General features: G+C 43.7%; 1 protein-coding gene across 1 annotated transcript; it reads left to right on the top strand.

Annotated features, from left to right (window-relative positions):
* Nucleotides 1-612: 612 nt before the first annotated feature.
* On the top strand, nucleotides 613-2,921 carry LOC138667540 (uncharacterized). Its single transcript, XM_069755707.1, has 3 exons — nucleotides 613-648; nucleotides 741-887; nucleotides 1,833-2,921. The coding sequence occupies exons 2-3, from the start codon at nucleotides 841-843 to the stop codon at nucleotides 2,752-2,754; spliced, it is 969 nt and encodes a 322-aa protein (XP_069611808.1). The 5' UTR covers nucleotides 613-648; nucleotides 741-840; the 3' UTR covers nucleotides 2,755-2,921.
* Nucleotides 2,922-12,914: the final 9,993 nt, after the last annotated feature.

Genomic DNA, 12,914 nt, shown 5'->3' with positions numbered 1-12,914 from the left:
CTTTACGATTAAGTAGAGACATTTACAGAGTAAAACATAATTTAAAAGTTATAAGAGGAGAGAGGGTCCTGCTCGCAACCTTGTAATTTATAAAGAAATAAGGGGGACACAATAGGCAAAAAGTGCTTGTCGTTTATTCCAGACATCATTATAAAAGGGGTTTTTAAGTAATGCTGCATGAGCTTGTCAGTGGCCAGTATCCATACCTCCCAACTTTTACAAAACTGGAAGAGAAACAAAACTATGTAGCGCGCTGCAGCAAATTTTGACTTCTCCTTAAGTCACACCCATTTACTATTTCTTTTTAGCCTCGCAGGAGGAGAAGTCAGAAGGGGCTTTGTGGCAGTGAGTGACATTAAGCAGATTGTCTGGGAATGTTGTTACATTATGATTACATTTTTATGGGTGTATTGGAGAAAGCAATCACGCAATTTATTTATGACATTTATTGATCAATGTAAATCATCTGTTCACTGTGTTGTAAGAGTTATTGCGGTTACTAAACGTCTGTTATTTGCTGATTTGTGATGTTTATTTTTTTAAAGTGCATTAAAAAATACATGTACGGTATATAATTTTTTTTTTCTTTTTTTCTTAATTTTATAGGAAGAAAAAAATTGTACTTTTATTTTGTCTTCTGGAATACAAGTATGTAGAAATCAATTGAAAGACAAATTTCACTGTTTTTTTCAAACAATGTTATATGTGAAGTAACCCTTGTTTTTTTTTACAATTTTCAGAAATCCTGACAAATTTCTTTCTTTCTGTCGGCTATCCATTCTGGCGTTCGACAGACTGCTAAACATCCTGGCACCCCATTTGACACTGCAAGACACAGTGATGAGGAAGGCCATATCTGCTGAGGAAAGGCTGCTCATCATCTTGCGGTAAGTAAGTAATTATTTTGTTTGAATGTCGTTAGGGCTCTTTCACACGTCTGTGTGTCCAGTTTGTGTGATGAATCTTTTCATATCTCCTGGAGACACTGACCCACTCATCTATGCACATGTCAGCTTTTATTGGGCGGCCGTGTGTTCGTTGGCAAAACACGCTGACATGCCAGATAGTTAAAATTTGCACGTTACACATAGTGTACCACGCACGTGCACATGGAGAACACACATTGATGTCCTCTGTGTGACACGCATTGCACTGGTGAAGAAGTGCTACAGGAAGCGCTGTTCCCTGGCGGCAGGTAATGAAGATGCTGTCATCATTCTCCCCTGCTCTGCATGATTTCAGCACCATCAGGGAAGAATGGGATTTGACAGCATCACATGCCACCGTGTAACTGCGCTTACTGTAGTGCTTTTATCCCTGCAAGCCATCCGTGTTGTTATAATTCAGGCCACAGTTGCGTCAGATGTGTCTCTCTCTCTCTCGCACACATACACACACACACACACACACACACCCACACCCACCCCTCTGGTAGGCGGGGAGCACACACACATGCGAGATACGGCCGAGTGTCACATGGTAATCCCTGGCCCTGCTGCCTGCACTCTGGAGCGGAGTGTCCACCCGCATAGCAATACATGGAGCCGCACGCTCCACAACGCAGTGCAGGCAGCAGAGACGGGGATTACCATGCAACACTCGGCCGTATCTCGCATGTGTGTGTGCACAAGTCCCATCTGTTGTCACAGGCTTTTTTTTTTTTTTTTTTTAACACCCTTTGTGTTGTGTCGGGTGTTAAGGCCAGCATTATAGAATGCTTTATATAAGACATGAAAGGTTGCTGGACGCATATTATAGCGACAATAACTAATGACATGTTTACTTAAATTTTTTGTGTGACACTTCTAATATTCTTTTTTGTTTCTTTGCAGGTTTTTGGCCACAGGAGAGAGCTATATATCCCTGCACCTCCAATTTAGAGTTGGTAAATCTACCATCTCTAACATTGTGAGGTGTACATGTACCGTCATCTGGCAGAAGTTGCAGCCCATCGTGATGCCTTCCCCAACCGAGGAGACTTGGCTGCAGGTTGCAGCAGGCTTTCAGTCTGTGGCCAGTTTCCCAAACTGCATAGGTGCAGTCGATGGTAAACATGTAAGGGTTCAGCAGCCACCACGATCAGGATCACGCTTCTTTAATTATAAGAAGTATTTTTCAGTGGTCCTGATGGCGGTGGCTGATGCCCATTACAAATTTGTTGCCATTGATGTTGGTGCCTATGGTAGTACTGGGGATTCTCGGGTGTTGCGAACGTCACAGATTGGGATGCAAATTCTTCAAGATGGCGGAACGCTCCCAGCCCCAAGACCTTTGCCGGGTTCCACACATCCAGTACTCTTTGTGATGGTATCGGATGAGGCGTTTCCCTTAACGACAACCCTGCAGCGCCCATACCCACGAAGGGGACTGGATGCCCGACGGAGGATTTTTAATTATTGGCTGAGTCGTGCACGAAGATATGTGGAATGCACCTTTGGGATCATGACTAGTCAGTGGAGGATCTTTCACACTGCTATCCAGTTGGACACAGACACCGTTGACGCTGTGATTAAGGCTTTCTGTGTACTCCACAACTACGCTCGTGAGTACAACACTGACGTAGATGTGGAGTACCAGCAGCCAGTATTTAATCCAGTGGTCAACGTGGGTCTGGGCAGGCCGTCCAACTCGGGTGTGCGTGTGAGAGAATCCTTCACTGACTACTTTATGAGTCCCGAAGGTGCCGTGCACTGGCAATACTCCTGTGCTGGTGTTGGGCAGCCTGACCAGCAGAGAAGGATGGAAGAACATTGACCGACCAATAAAAGTTGCCTACATCACTGAAAACTGTTGTGAAAAAAAGTCAAGATCCTGATGAATCAGAATCGACAACAATCAACACAATTGTGTTTAATTTTTTTTTTGTCTTGTACCAAAAAAAACCATTTGGTTGTAATTTAAATAAAGATTTTTTTTGGCTTACTTTCTTTTGTTTTTTTCTAGATGAAAAAAAGGGGTGTGTTTTAACAAATGTACTATTCTCTATCTCGTACTGCAGTGAACACATAACAATAACACAACCCCCATTCCATAATCCAGTGCCCAAATACCCAGGATGGCGTCAGACATAGAGGCCTTGTCCCCATTAGCTAAAAACCAGAGAATAATTTTTGAAAAACAAGTTTATTTGAACAACAAAAAAATATTTGAAAATTTAATAATAGATTTTTCAATTTGAAAGAAAGTTAACAGCCCCTTGTCAAGGCAACGTGCAACTGGAGCATTGCCAAATTTTGAGTACTGCAGATATGTATAATCTGGCGAATACCCGTAGTTTGTAGGGTCTGTGTGTGAACTTTGGCCCAGTTGTTGATTTGTTCCTCTCTCCGTATAACTTCCTTGTTGACTGCTGCCAAAATAATGTGGTCTTGAAGGTGGTTCCGGTGTTCTTTGTCGGGGCCTAAACAGTCCCAACACCCCCATTAGAACCTCGTTATAAGGAACAATTGGAGCAGGGTCCTCCAGAGCGGTGAGGTACATCTGTACCATAGACATAAAAAGAGACTGCCTATCCGGTGGAAGTGAGCGAGTCTTCCTTGCTACAGTAAATGCAAAAGCATCACAATGATCCTCGAAAGAAGACTTTTTAAGTAAATCCAGGGTGTCCGTTGCTATTTGCACTATTTGATCATCATTGCTCTTCTTGTTTGTTTTTTTTCTCTGCTGCCACCGGATAGGCAGCTCTCTTCTCCATTACCACAGCTTCGGCGGAACCAGATGCTCCAGCAGCTGCTGAAGTGGATGTGGATGCAGCAGAAGCTGTGGTAATGGATGGAGAGATGGTCCCTCCCGCTCCAGAGGAACTGCCTTCTCCATCCTCTGTGTCGGTGTCATCCACATCAGCCGTTGACATGTTTCCTTCCGTCCTGTGAGAAACAAACAGAACAATAATTAATACAGAATTTTAGTAGGCTCCGAAGGAGCAAAGTTTTACATGCAACAAATAGGCAGCTACGCCAACATGGATGTCCACTATTTTGCTTGTGTAGTGATAACGCCTGTTTTCATGTAAGTCATGCGTTATCACCACATGTTATAAATAAATTATCTTGTGGAGTGGAAGCGCCAACGCAAGATAAATAGAAAAGGATGTGGTGTCAAGACACACAACGCATGTGTGCTTACGTAGGGTAGGTATGACACCTTTGTCTTTAGAAGCATAGTGCAGACGGGATTTATGGAAATCCTGTCTTCACTATACTATCACATCTTGATGCAGCGTGTTTAACGCCGTGGCAGGACACAGGGTTGAATACACAGCCAACTGTGCAAGTGCACATGGAAACAGGCTACATGTATATACAGTGGGGCAAAAAAGTATTTAGTCAGTCAGCAATAGTGCAAGTTCCACCACTTAAAAAGATGAGAGGCGTCTGTAATTTACATCATAGGTAGACCTCAACTATGGGAGACAAACTGAGAAAAAAAAATCCAGAAAATCACATTGTCTGTTTTTTTATCAATTTTTTTGCATATTATGGTGGAAAATAAGTATTTGGTCAGAAACAAACAATCAAGATTTCTGGCTCTCACAGACCTGTAACTTCTTCTTTAAGAGTCTCCTCTTTCCTCCACTCATTACCTGTAGTAATGGCACCTGTTTAAACTTGTTATCAGTATAAAAAGACACCTGTGCACACCCTCAAACAGTCTGACTCCAAACTCCACTATGGTGAAGACCAAAGAGCTGTCAAAGGACACCAGAAACAAAATTGTAGCCCTGCACCAGGCTGGGAAGACTGAATCTGCAATAGCCAACCAGCTTGGAGTGAAGAAATCAACAGTGGGAGCAATAATTAGAAAATGGAAGACATACAAGACCACTGATAATCTCCCTCGATCTGGGGCTCCACGCAAAATCCCACCCCGTGGGGTCAGAATGATCACAAGAACGGTGAGCAAAAATCCCAGAACCACGCGGGGGGACCTAGTGAATGAACTGCAGAGAGCTGGGACCAATGTAACAAGGCCTACCATAAGTAACACACTACGCCACCATGGACTCAGATCCTGCAGTTCCAGACATGTCCCACTGCTTAAGCCAGTACATGTCCGGGCCCGTCTGAAGTTTGCTAGAGAGCATTTGGATGATCCAGAGGAGTTTTGGGAGAATGTCCTATGGTCTGATGAAACCAAACTGGAACTGTTTGGTAGAAACACAACTTGTCGTGTTTGGAGGAAAAAGAATACTGAGTTGCATCCATCAAACACCATACCTACTGTAAAGCATGGTGGTGGAAACATCATGCTTTGGGGCTGTTTCTCTGCAAAGGGGCCAGGACGACTGATCCGGGTACATGAAAGAATGAATGGGGCCATGTATCGTGAGATTTTGAGTGCAAACCTCCTTCCATCAGCAAGGGCATTGAAGATGAAACGTGGCTGGGTCTTTCAACATGACAATGATCCAAAGCACACCGCCAGGGCAACGAAGGAGTGGCTTCGTAAGGAGCATTTCAAGGTCCTGGAGTGGCCTAGCCAGTCTCCAGATCTCAACCCTATAGAAAACCTTTGGAGGGAGTTGAAAGTCCGTGTTGCCAAGCGAAAAGCCAAAAACATCACTGCTCTAGAGGAGATCTGCATGGAGGAATGGGCCAACATACCAACAACAGTGTGTGGCAACCTTGTGAAGACTTACAGAAAACATTTGACCTCTGTCATTGCCAACAAAGGATATATTACAAAGTATTGAGATGAAATTTTGTTTCTGACCAAATACTTATTTTCCACCATAATATGCAAATAAAATGTTAAAAAAAACAGACAATGTGACTTTCTGGATTTTTTTTTCTCAGTTTGTCTCCCATAGTTGAGGTCTACCTATGATGTAAATTACAGACGCCTCTCATCTTTTTAAGTGGTGGAACTTGCACTATTGCTGACTGACTAAATACTTTTTTGCCCCACTGTATGTGGTTTCTAAATTACCTCCGCAATGTCCGGCTGGTGATAAGGAACTGAAGCTCGTCGTAAAACGGGAACGTTTTCTTACTTGGTGATGAGCCACTTCTATCGCAGGTATTGATGTACTTGTTAAACCTGTCCCTGACGGAGCGCCACCTTTGCTTCACATCTTTTTCTACCAAAAAAAAAAAGAAACCAAAAATTTTTTTATAGATAAATAAACAAAGTACATTTGTAATACAATCAATTATTAATTACTAAATAAAATTATAATTACCAATTTGCAGTTGCGTTGCCCCTGGATAGGAGTCCCATTCCGGAAACATGTCACGTAATATTTTGGTCCATGCAAGCTCACGGAAATGCTTGTCTTTGTAAGACTCATCTGCAGGGTCCCAAAGGGCAGAGTAATCAAGAACCTACAATGAATACAATAGTGTCATTTGATACTATATCGAACAGCAAAGTAATGTTAAAGAAATGTTTTTCTAAAATTGGAATATATTTAAATATAACCCTTACAGTAACCCAAGGACAAACAAGAAACCCAAACACCAAATTACACCACGAAAAAACAAAACACAACATAACGGCTGCCCTAAAAGAGAAAACAGTGTTGTAACTTGAAAGTCATTGGCAACTATCCCAAAGGGCTAATTTCAACTTGCAATAAACACGTCCGTGTGTCGCAGGTTGAAAACAAGCTCTGGCGCCGTCAATCCTGAGCGGGGCGTGCGGCTACATGTGTTGCTGGGTGGGCTCACGATAAGCTCTGGATTGCCGGTGCCACAGCTTGCTTGCAACCTGCAAGACACTCTACACTCAAAACTCGTAGCTTTCAAAACCATAACCCTAATCTCAACACCAACCCTAATAACAATCCAACCCCTAAACTAAACACTACTTTACCCAAAAAGTTAACAAATAGGCAATGTGGCCTAAATTAGCGTGGCCTACAGTGGAATTATCAGCAACAGAGTGGGAAAGCAGACAGCTGTGGGCCAATATTTGTGGCCCTGGAAGGGGTTAAAATAACCCTGGCTGTTCCCAGGCCATGAATATTAAGCCCACAGCTGTCTGCGTAGCCTTTCTGGCACTAAAATAAAGGGGGCCCCCAAAAAAAAAATTGGGTAGGGTCCCCCTATATTTTAAGGCCAGAAAGGCTAGGCAGACAGCTGTGGGCCAATATTTGTGGCCCTGGAAGGGGTTAAAATACCCATGGCTGTTCCCAGGCCATGAATATTAAGCCCACAGCTGTCTGCGTAGCCTTTCTGGCACTAAAATAAAGGGGCCCCCCAAAAAAAAAATTGCGTATGGTCCCCCTATATTTTTAGGCAAGAAAGGCTACGCAGACAGCCATGGGCTTATATTCATAGCCTAGGAAAGGGGCCATGGATATTTGCCCCCCCCCCCCTGGCTACAAATATAAGCCCACAGCTGCCCCAGAAAAGGCGCATCAAAAAGATGCGCCTATTCCGGCACTTAGCCCCTCTCTTCCCACTCCCGTGTAGCGGTGGGATATGGGGTAATGAGGGGTTAATGCCACCTTGCTATTGTAAGGTGGCATTAAGCCCGGTTAATAATGGAGAGGCGTCAATAAGACGCCTATCCATTATTAATCCTATTAAAGGGTTAAAAAAACACAGACACTAGGAAAAAATATTTTAATGAAATAATGACACACACTTTTTGACCATACTTTATTATACGCTCAATCCATCCTGAAGATCCTCGACCTGAAAAAGACGTAAAATAATAAAACAAATTCATACTCCCTGGCCCTGTCCGCAGAAATCCCATAACGAGTGTCCCACGACGATCTGCCATGGAGAACAGACACATCCAGAGATGTGTCTGCTCTCTACGGCTGCAGCAACACACTGACAGGAGCCATAGCTCCTGTCGGTGTGTAACTGCGCATGCGCGAGAGTTTACCGGCGTTCATTGACCCCGGTACTCTCGCTTAATGGCAGTGCTGCGTGGGAAAGTTCAACGCAGCTGTACTGCCGTTAACAGAGACGCTGGAGCCATTGAGCTCCGGAACAGTACGCGATACACTGCGAGGAGCTTTGCTCCTCGCAGTGTATCGCCGGAGATCAGCGTGGGACACTCGGTTTTGGATTCTGCGGACAGGGAGTATGGATTTGGTTTATTTTTTGGATTTTTTTCTAGGGGCGAGGGCTTCGTGTACCAGTATGTGCTGTTGGTGAGTATATACTCTATGTTATATGTACTGTGTGTCATGTATGTTACATTTATTGTATGTGTATTGTGTGTGTTTTGTGTTACTTACAATTGTGCTAAGTCGCCGGACACAGGGACAACTCTCCCATCCTAATACTGGACGGGAGTAGTAATCCCATACGGTGATTTAGCACAATTGGGTGGCACTATCGTCGCATGGGGACACACACACACACACATACACACAGACTTCACACACATATACACAGACACACAAACACAGATACACACACATACATACCAAATCGATCAAGCGGCCTACATCGATCCCCATGCGACGATATCCCTCCATGCTGACGGTCACACTCCGCCCACGCACTTCCGCCCACGCACTTCCTCCCGCTTCCCCGCACTTCCTGCTGCAGCGGTTTCTGCACCACAAACCGCAGAAAACCCGCAGATATTTTTTACGTCTGCTGGTTTTACTGCGGGTTTGACCTCACAATGGAGGTCTATGGGTACAGAACCGCAGCAGTTCCGCAGAAAGAAGTGACATGCTGCAGAATATAAACCGCTGCGTTCCCGCGCGTTTTTTTCTGCAGCATGTGCACAGCGGTTTGCGGTTTCCATAGGTTTACATGTTAATGTAAACGCAATGGAAACTGCAGCGGACCCGCAGCGGCAAAATCGCTGCGGTTCCGCAGTAAAAACCGCAATGTGTGAACATGGCCTTACAGTTCCGCTTTAAAACTTGCAGCTCTCTGGCGCCCCCCCCCCCTTACCCTCAGGTCAAATTAGGTACTGCACCTAGGGTAATTAGTCGCCAGAAAGGCTGCCTGCTATGTACTGGCTATCGGGCACGCTGCAGCGAGGCGATATAACTACTCCCACTCAGGCAGGAACAATAATTATCAACGCCGCAGTCGCTACAACGACTCCCGAAAGCGCAGGACAAGGTATACTGCCACCAGCTTTGATTAACGGGTCCGAAGCTAACCCAAAACAGCGTAATTCCGTTCAGAAGGCTTAGGGTACGTTTTAGAGCAGGAAGAATGAAACTAGCAATTTAAATATTTTACTCCGAAAGATTAGGCAGTGTTTATCAAAATTATTACAAGGATATTACAATAAGAGACAATTGAAAATATGTACAAGGTAATTATAAAATAACAGGGATTAAATGAGAAGTTAACACTTACATGTGTTCAGGTCATTTCAGGCAAAACCAGGCTAGTGGGCGGAGCTCCTCAGGTAAGACTAATTGCTAGGTGCCTTGCAGAAAATTTATAGCTGCAGCCTGGTGACATCACTAAAAGGGTTGAGTTAACATCGCCCTCCCCTCTCCTCAGCTGTACAGTTTTCTCCAACAATTCTTATAATTCTTGTATTTTCGCTCCCGAACCTGTCAGAATCACAGCACACCCCTCATTCATCTTCTTTTACAATTAGCTTTCTATTAGTACCAAATTCGGGCTAGTTGGGACACAGAGTTCCGGAGAAATCCGTACATTGTACCTGTTGGAATTAGAGGCTCGCGCTTACAGTGGCTGACAGATCCGTCGATGGAGATTCACAACATGGACTTATTATTTTCCTAGCTTAAATCGGTGGCCCAATATCTTACTATATTAGAACAAAGAACCTCCTGTCTTAAGAGAGAGATCAGACCAGTTTCAGCTGGAGGAAGATTTGTGTCTACACAAGTGCCATAAAAATTCTTGTGGTGGGAGGGAATGAGTAAGTTGCCCTGAACCTGGAATTTGCAGCTAGAAGCAATAAAACCTCTTCTACACAAACATAGAGAGAAGGGGGTTTTTTAGCCCACAAAATGGGTGCTAACTGGCAAAGCTACAAAATCATATAACATTTTGTACATTATCGCGACAAACCCCTTAACCCATTTCCGACATTGGGCGTAATAGTACGCCGATGTCGGACTCCCCCTGTTTGGAGCTGCACCTTTCCAGGCACATGTCAGCTGATATATACATCTGACATGTGCCCGCAACAGCCGCTGGTAGAATTGTGATCCACCCGCGGCAGTTAGCTAGTTAAATGCTGCTGTCAATCTCTTTAACTCGTGTTTCCGGGAAGCATGCCGAAAATCTTGCCCATTGGTGACCCCATCACATGATCGTGGGTCACCGATGGGTTGGCATGACAACCGGAGGTCTCCAGCAGACCTCTATGGTTGTCATAGCCAGATTGCTATGAGGTCCACCTGGTGGTCAGCGCTCATAGCAAGGGAGTATTTCTTCTACATACAGGCGATCTGATCATCACCTGTATGTAGCAGAGCCTATCGGATTATGGCGGCTTCTAGTCTCCCATGGAGACTATTGAAGCATGCAAAATGTAAAAAAAAGTTTTTAAAAATATTAAAATATAAAAGTTCAAATCATCACCCTTTCACCCCATTCAAAATAAAGCAATAAAAAAATCAAATATACACATATTTGTTATCGTCACTTTCAGAATCGCCTGATCTATCAATATAAAACTATATTAACCCAATTGTTCAATGGTGTAATGAGAAAAAAAGTCAGAACTCCAGAATTACGTTTTTTTGGTCAACGCAACATTTCATTAAAATGCAATAACGGGCGATCAAAAGATCATATCTGCACTTTTTTGCAATTTCACCGCGTTTGGAAGTTTTTCCAGTACACAATATGTTAAAACCAATGGTGTCGTTCAAAAATGCAACTCTTCCCACAAAAAACAAGCCCTTTTTTTTTGGCCATTTTGAAAAAATAAAAAAGTTATGGCTCTGGGAAGAAAGGGAGCAAAAAACGAAAATGCAAAAACAAAAATACCCCTGCTCGTTAAGGGGTTAAAGGGAATCTGATATCAGGTTTTTTCTATGTAATCTGAGAGCAGCTTAATGTAGGAGCTGAGCCCCTGATTACAGATATGTGTCACTTACTAGGCTGTGTTTTGCTGTTTAAATACAACTAATGTTTCATCAGCAGGAGATTATCACTATACGACAACTGGCCCCCGCCTTCTTGTCCAACCACGTACCCCCACCAACTGATAAGCAGCTCTGTCACTGTACGAAGAACACAGAAAGCTGTAGTGTGGATGGGGTTATACACAGCTCAACAACTGCTCTCATAGATCTGCAGCAGAGAAAACCATGATTCTGTTATAACTGCTGCACCAATTAAACTAAGTGACACATTACTGGAACGATGATCTCTGTCCCTACCTCATGTTGCTAACAGATTAGCAAAAACCTGCTGACAGATTCCCTTTATGGAACCAGGAATTTTTAGTTTTTGCACATTCATTTTTTCCTACTCTTGTTCCCAGAACCATAGCTTTTATATTTTTCTGTCTACGTAGCTGTAAAAGAGAGTGTTTTTTTTTCTTCCCCCCCCCCTCATTGAGACATATATATATATATATATATATATATATATATATATATATATATATTAATATTTCATCCAGCGCTAGAAAGCTTAAAAGCCGGTAATTCAATTGCCGGCTTTTGCGATCTCCTTCCTAAACCCGACATGATATGAGATATGGTTTACATACAGTAAACCATCTCATATCCCCCTTTTTTTTTGCATATTCCACACTACTAATGTTAGTAGTGTGCATGTGCAAAATTTGGCCGTTCTAGCTATTAAATTAAAGGTTTAAATAGCGGAAAAAATTGGTGTGGGCTCCCGCGCAATTTTCTCCGCCAGAGTAGTACAGCCAGTGACTGAGGGCAGATATTAATAGCCTGGAGAGGGTCCACGGTTATTGCCCCTCCCCACCCCCCCCCCCCCCCCGGCTAAAAACATCTGCCCCCAGCCACCCCAGAAAAGGCACATCTGGAAGATGCGCCTATTCTGGCACTTGGCCACTCTCTTCCCATTCCCGTGTAGCGGTGGGATATGGGGTAATGAAGGGTTAATGCCACCTTGCTATTGTAAGGCGACATTAAGCCAGATTAATAATGGAGAGGCATCAATTATGACACCTATCCATTATTAATCTAATTGTATGAAAGAGTTAAAAAAACACACACACACATTATTAAAAAGTATTTTAATGAAATAAACACACCATTTGTTGTAATATTTTATTGTACGCTCAATCCACTGGCTGAAGACCCTCGCTCTGTGACAAAGAAAAAATAATAAACCAACAATATACATACCTTCCGAGGATCTGTAACGTCCCACGTTGGAAATCCATCTGAAGGGGTTAATTTTTTTTTACAGCCAAGAGCTCTGCTATAATGCAGCTATGCTCCTGACTGTAAAACCCCAGCGAATGAATGGAAACTAGGTCAATGACCTGTAGTTACTGTGGCACCCCTAGGGGTATTTGCCACAAAAATAGTTACTGACAGTAAATGCAAATACTAAAATAGCAAGACTGCACTACCACCTCCGGCCAGAAGGGGGAGCTCCAGAGACTCCCCTTGATCCATTCTGGTCTGAGAGAAGAACTGGCAGTTGGGCTAAGGAGCTGAAAGTGAGAGGTCATACAGTTGAATCTCTAACAGCCCTGTGACTGTTACCAGGCCTAAATCACCGGCCTGAGGAGAAGAGGGATAGAGAAAAAGGACATTGTGAGAACCGGGTAGCATTAATCACTACCCAGAACAGGCGCAAAGACGGATACCGGATCCGTGACTGTATTCATTACATATAATACAGCAACCGGAAAAACGTGAGGTGATATCAGCTTCACTAGGGTCGGACGCAGCAACAGACACAGAGTTCAGCGGTACTCCTGGAGGGGGTAAGCCGATAAAAGGACTCGGGTTGCCCGTCGAACCAGGACCCGGAGGGGACAGATTGGGCCGGCAGCCAGTTCAC

This window comes from Ranitomeya imitator, chromosome 2 (genome assembly GCF_032444005.1).
Source record: "Ranitomeya imitator isolate aRanImi1 chromosome 2, aRanImi1.pri, whole genome shotgun sequence".
In the NCBI taxonomy this organism is placed as follows: Eukaryota; Metazoa; Chordata; class Amphibia; order Anura; family Dendrobatidae; genus Ranitomeya; species Ranitomeya imitator.
The sequence above is the reverse complement of the archived record's forward strand: the minus strand, read 5'-3'. Positions and strand labels throughout refer to the sequence as shown.

Excerpts from the sequence above, each read along its gene's own strand:
- LOC138667540 (XM_069755707.1), top strand. The coding sequence starts at position 841 with ATGAGGAAGGCCATATCTGCTGAGGAAAGGCTGCTCATCATCTTGCG. Across the intron at positions 888-1,832 it reads AGGCTGCTCATCATCTTGCG|GTTTTTGGCCACAGGAGAGA; the intron begins GTAAGTAAGTAA and ends GTTTCTTTGCAG.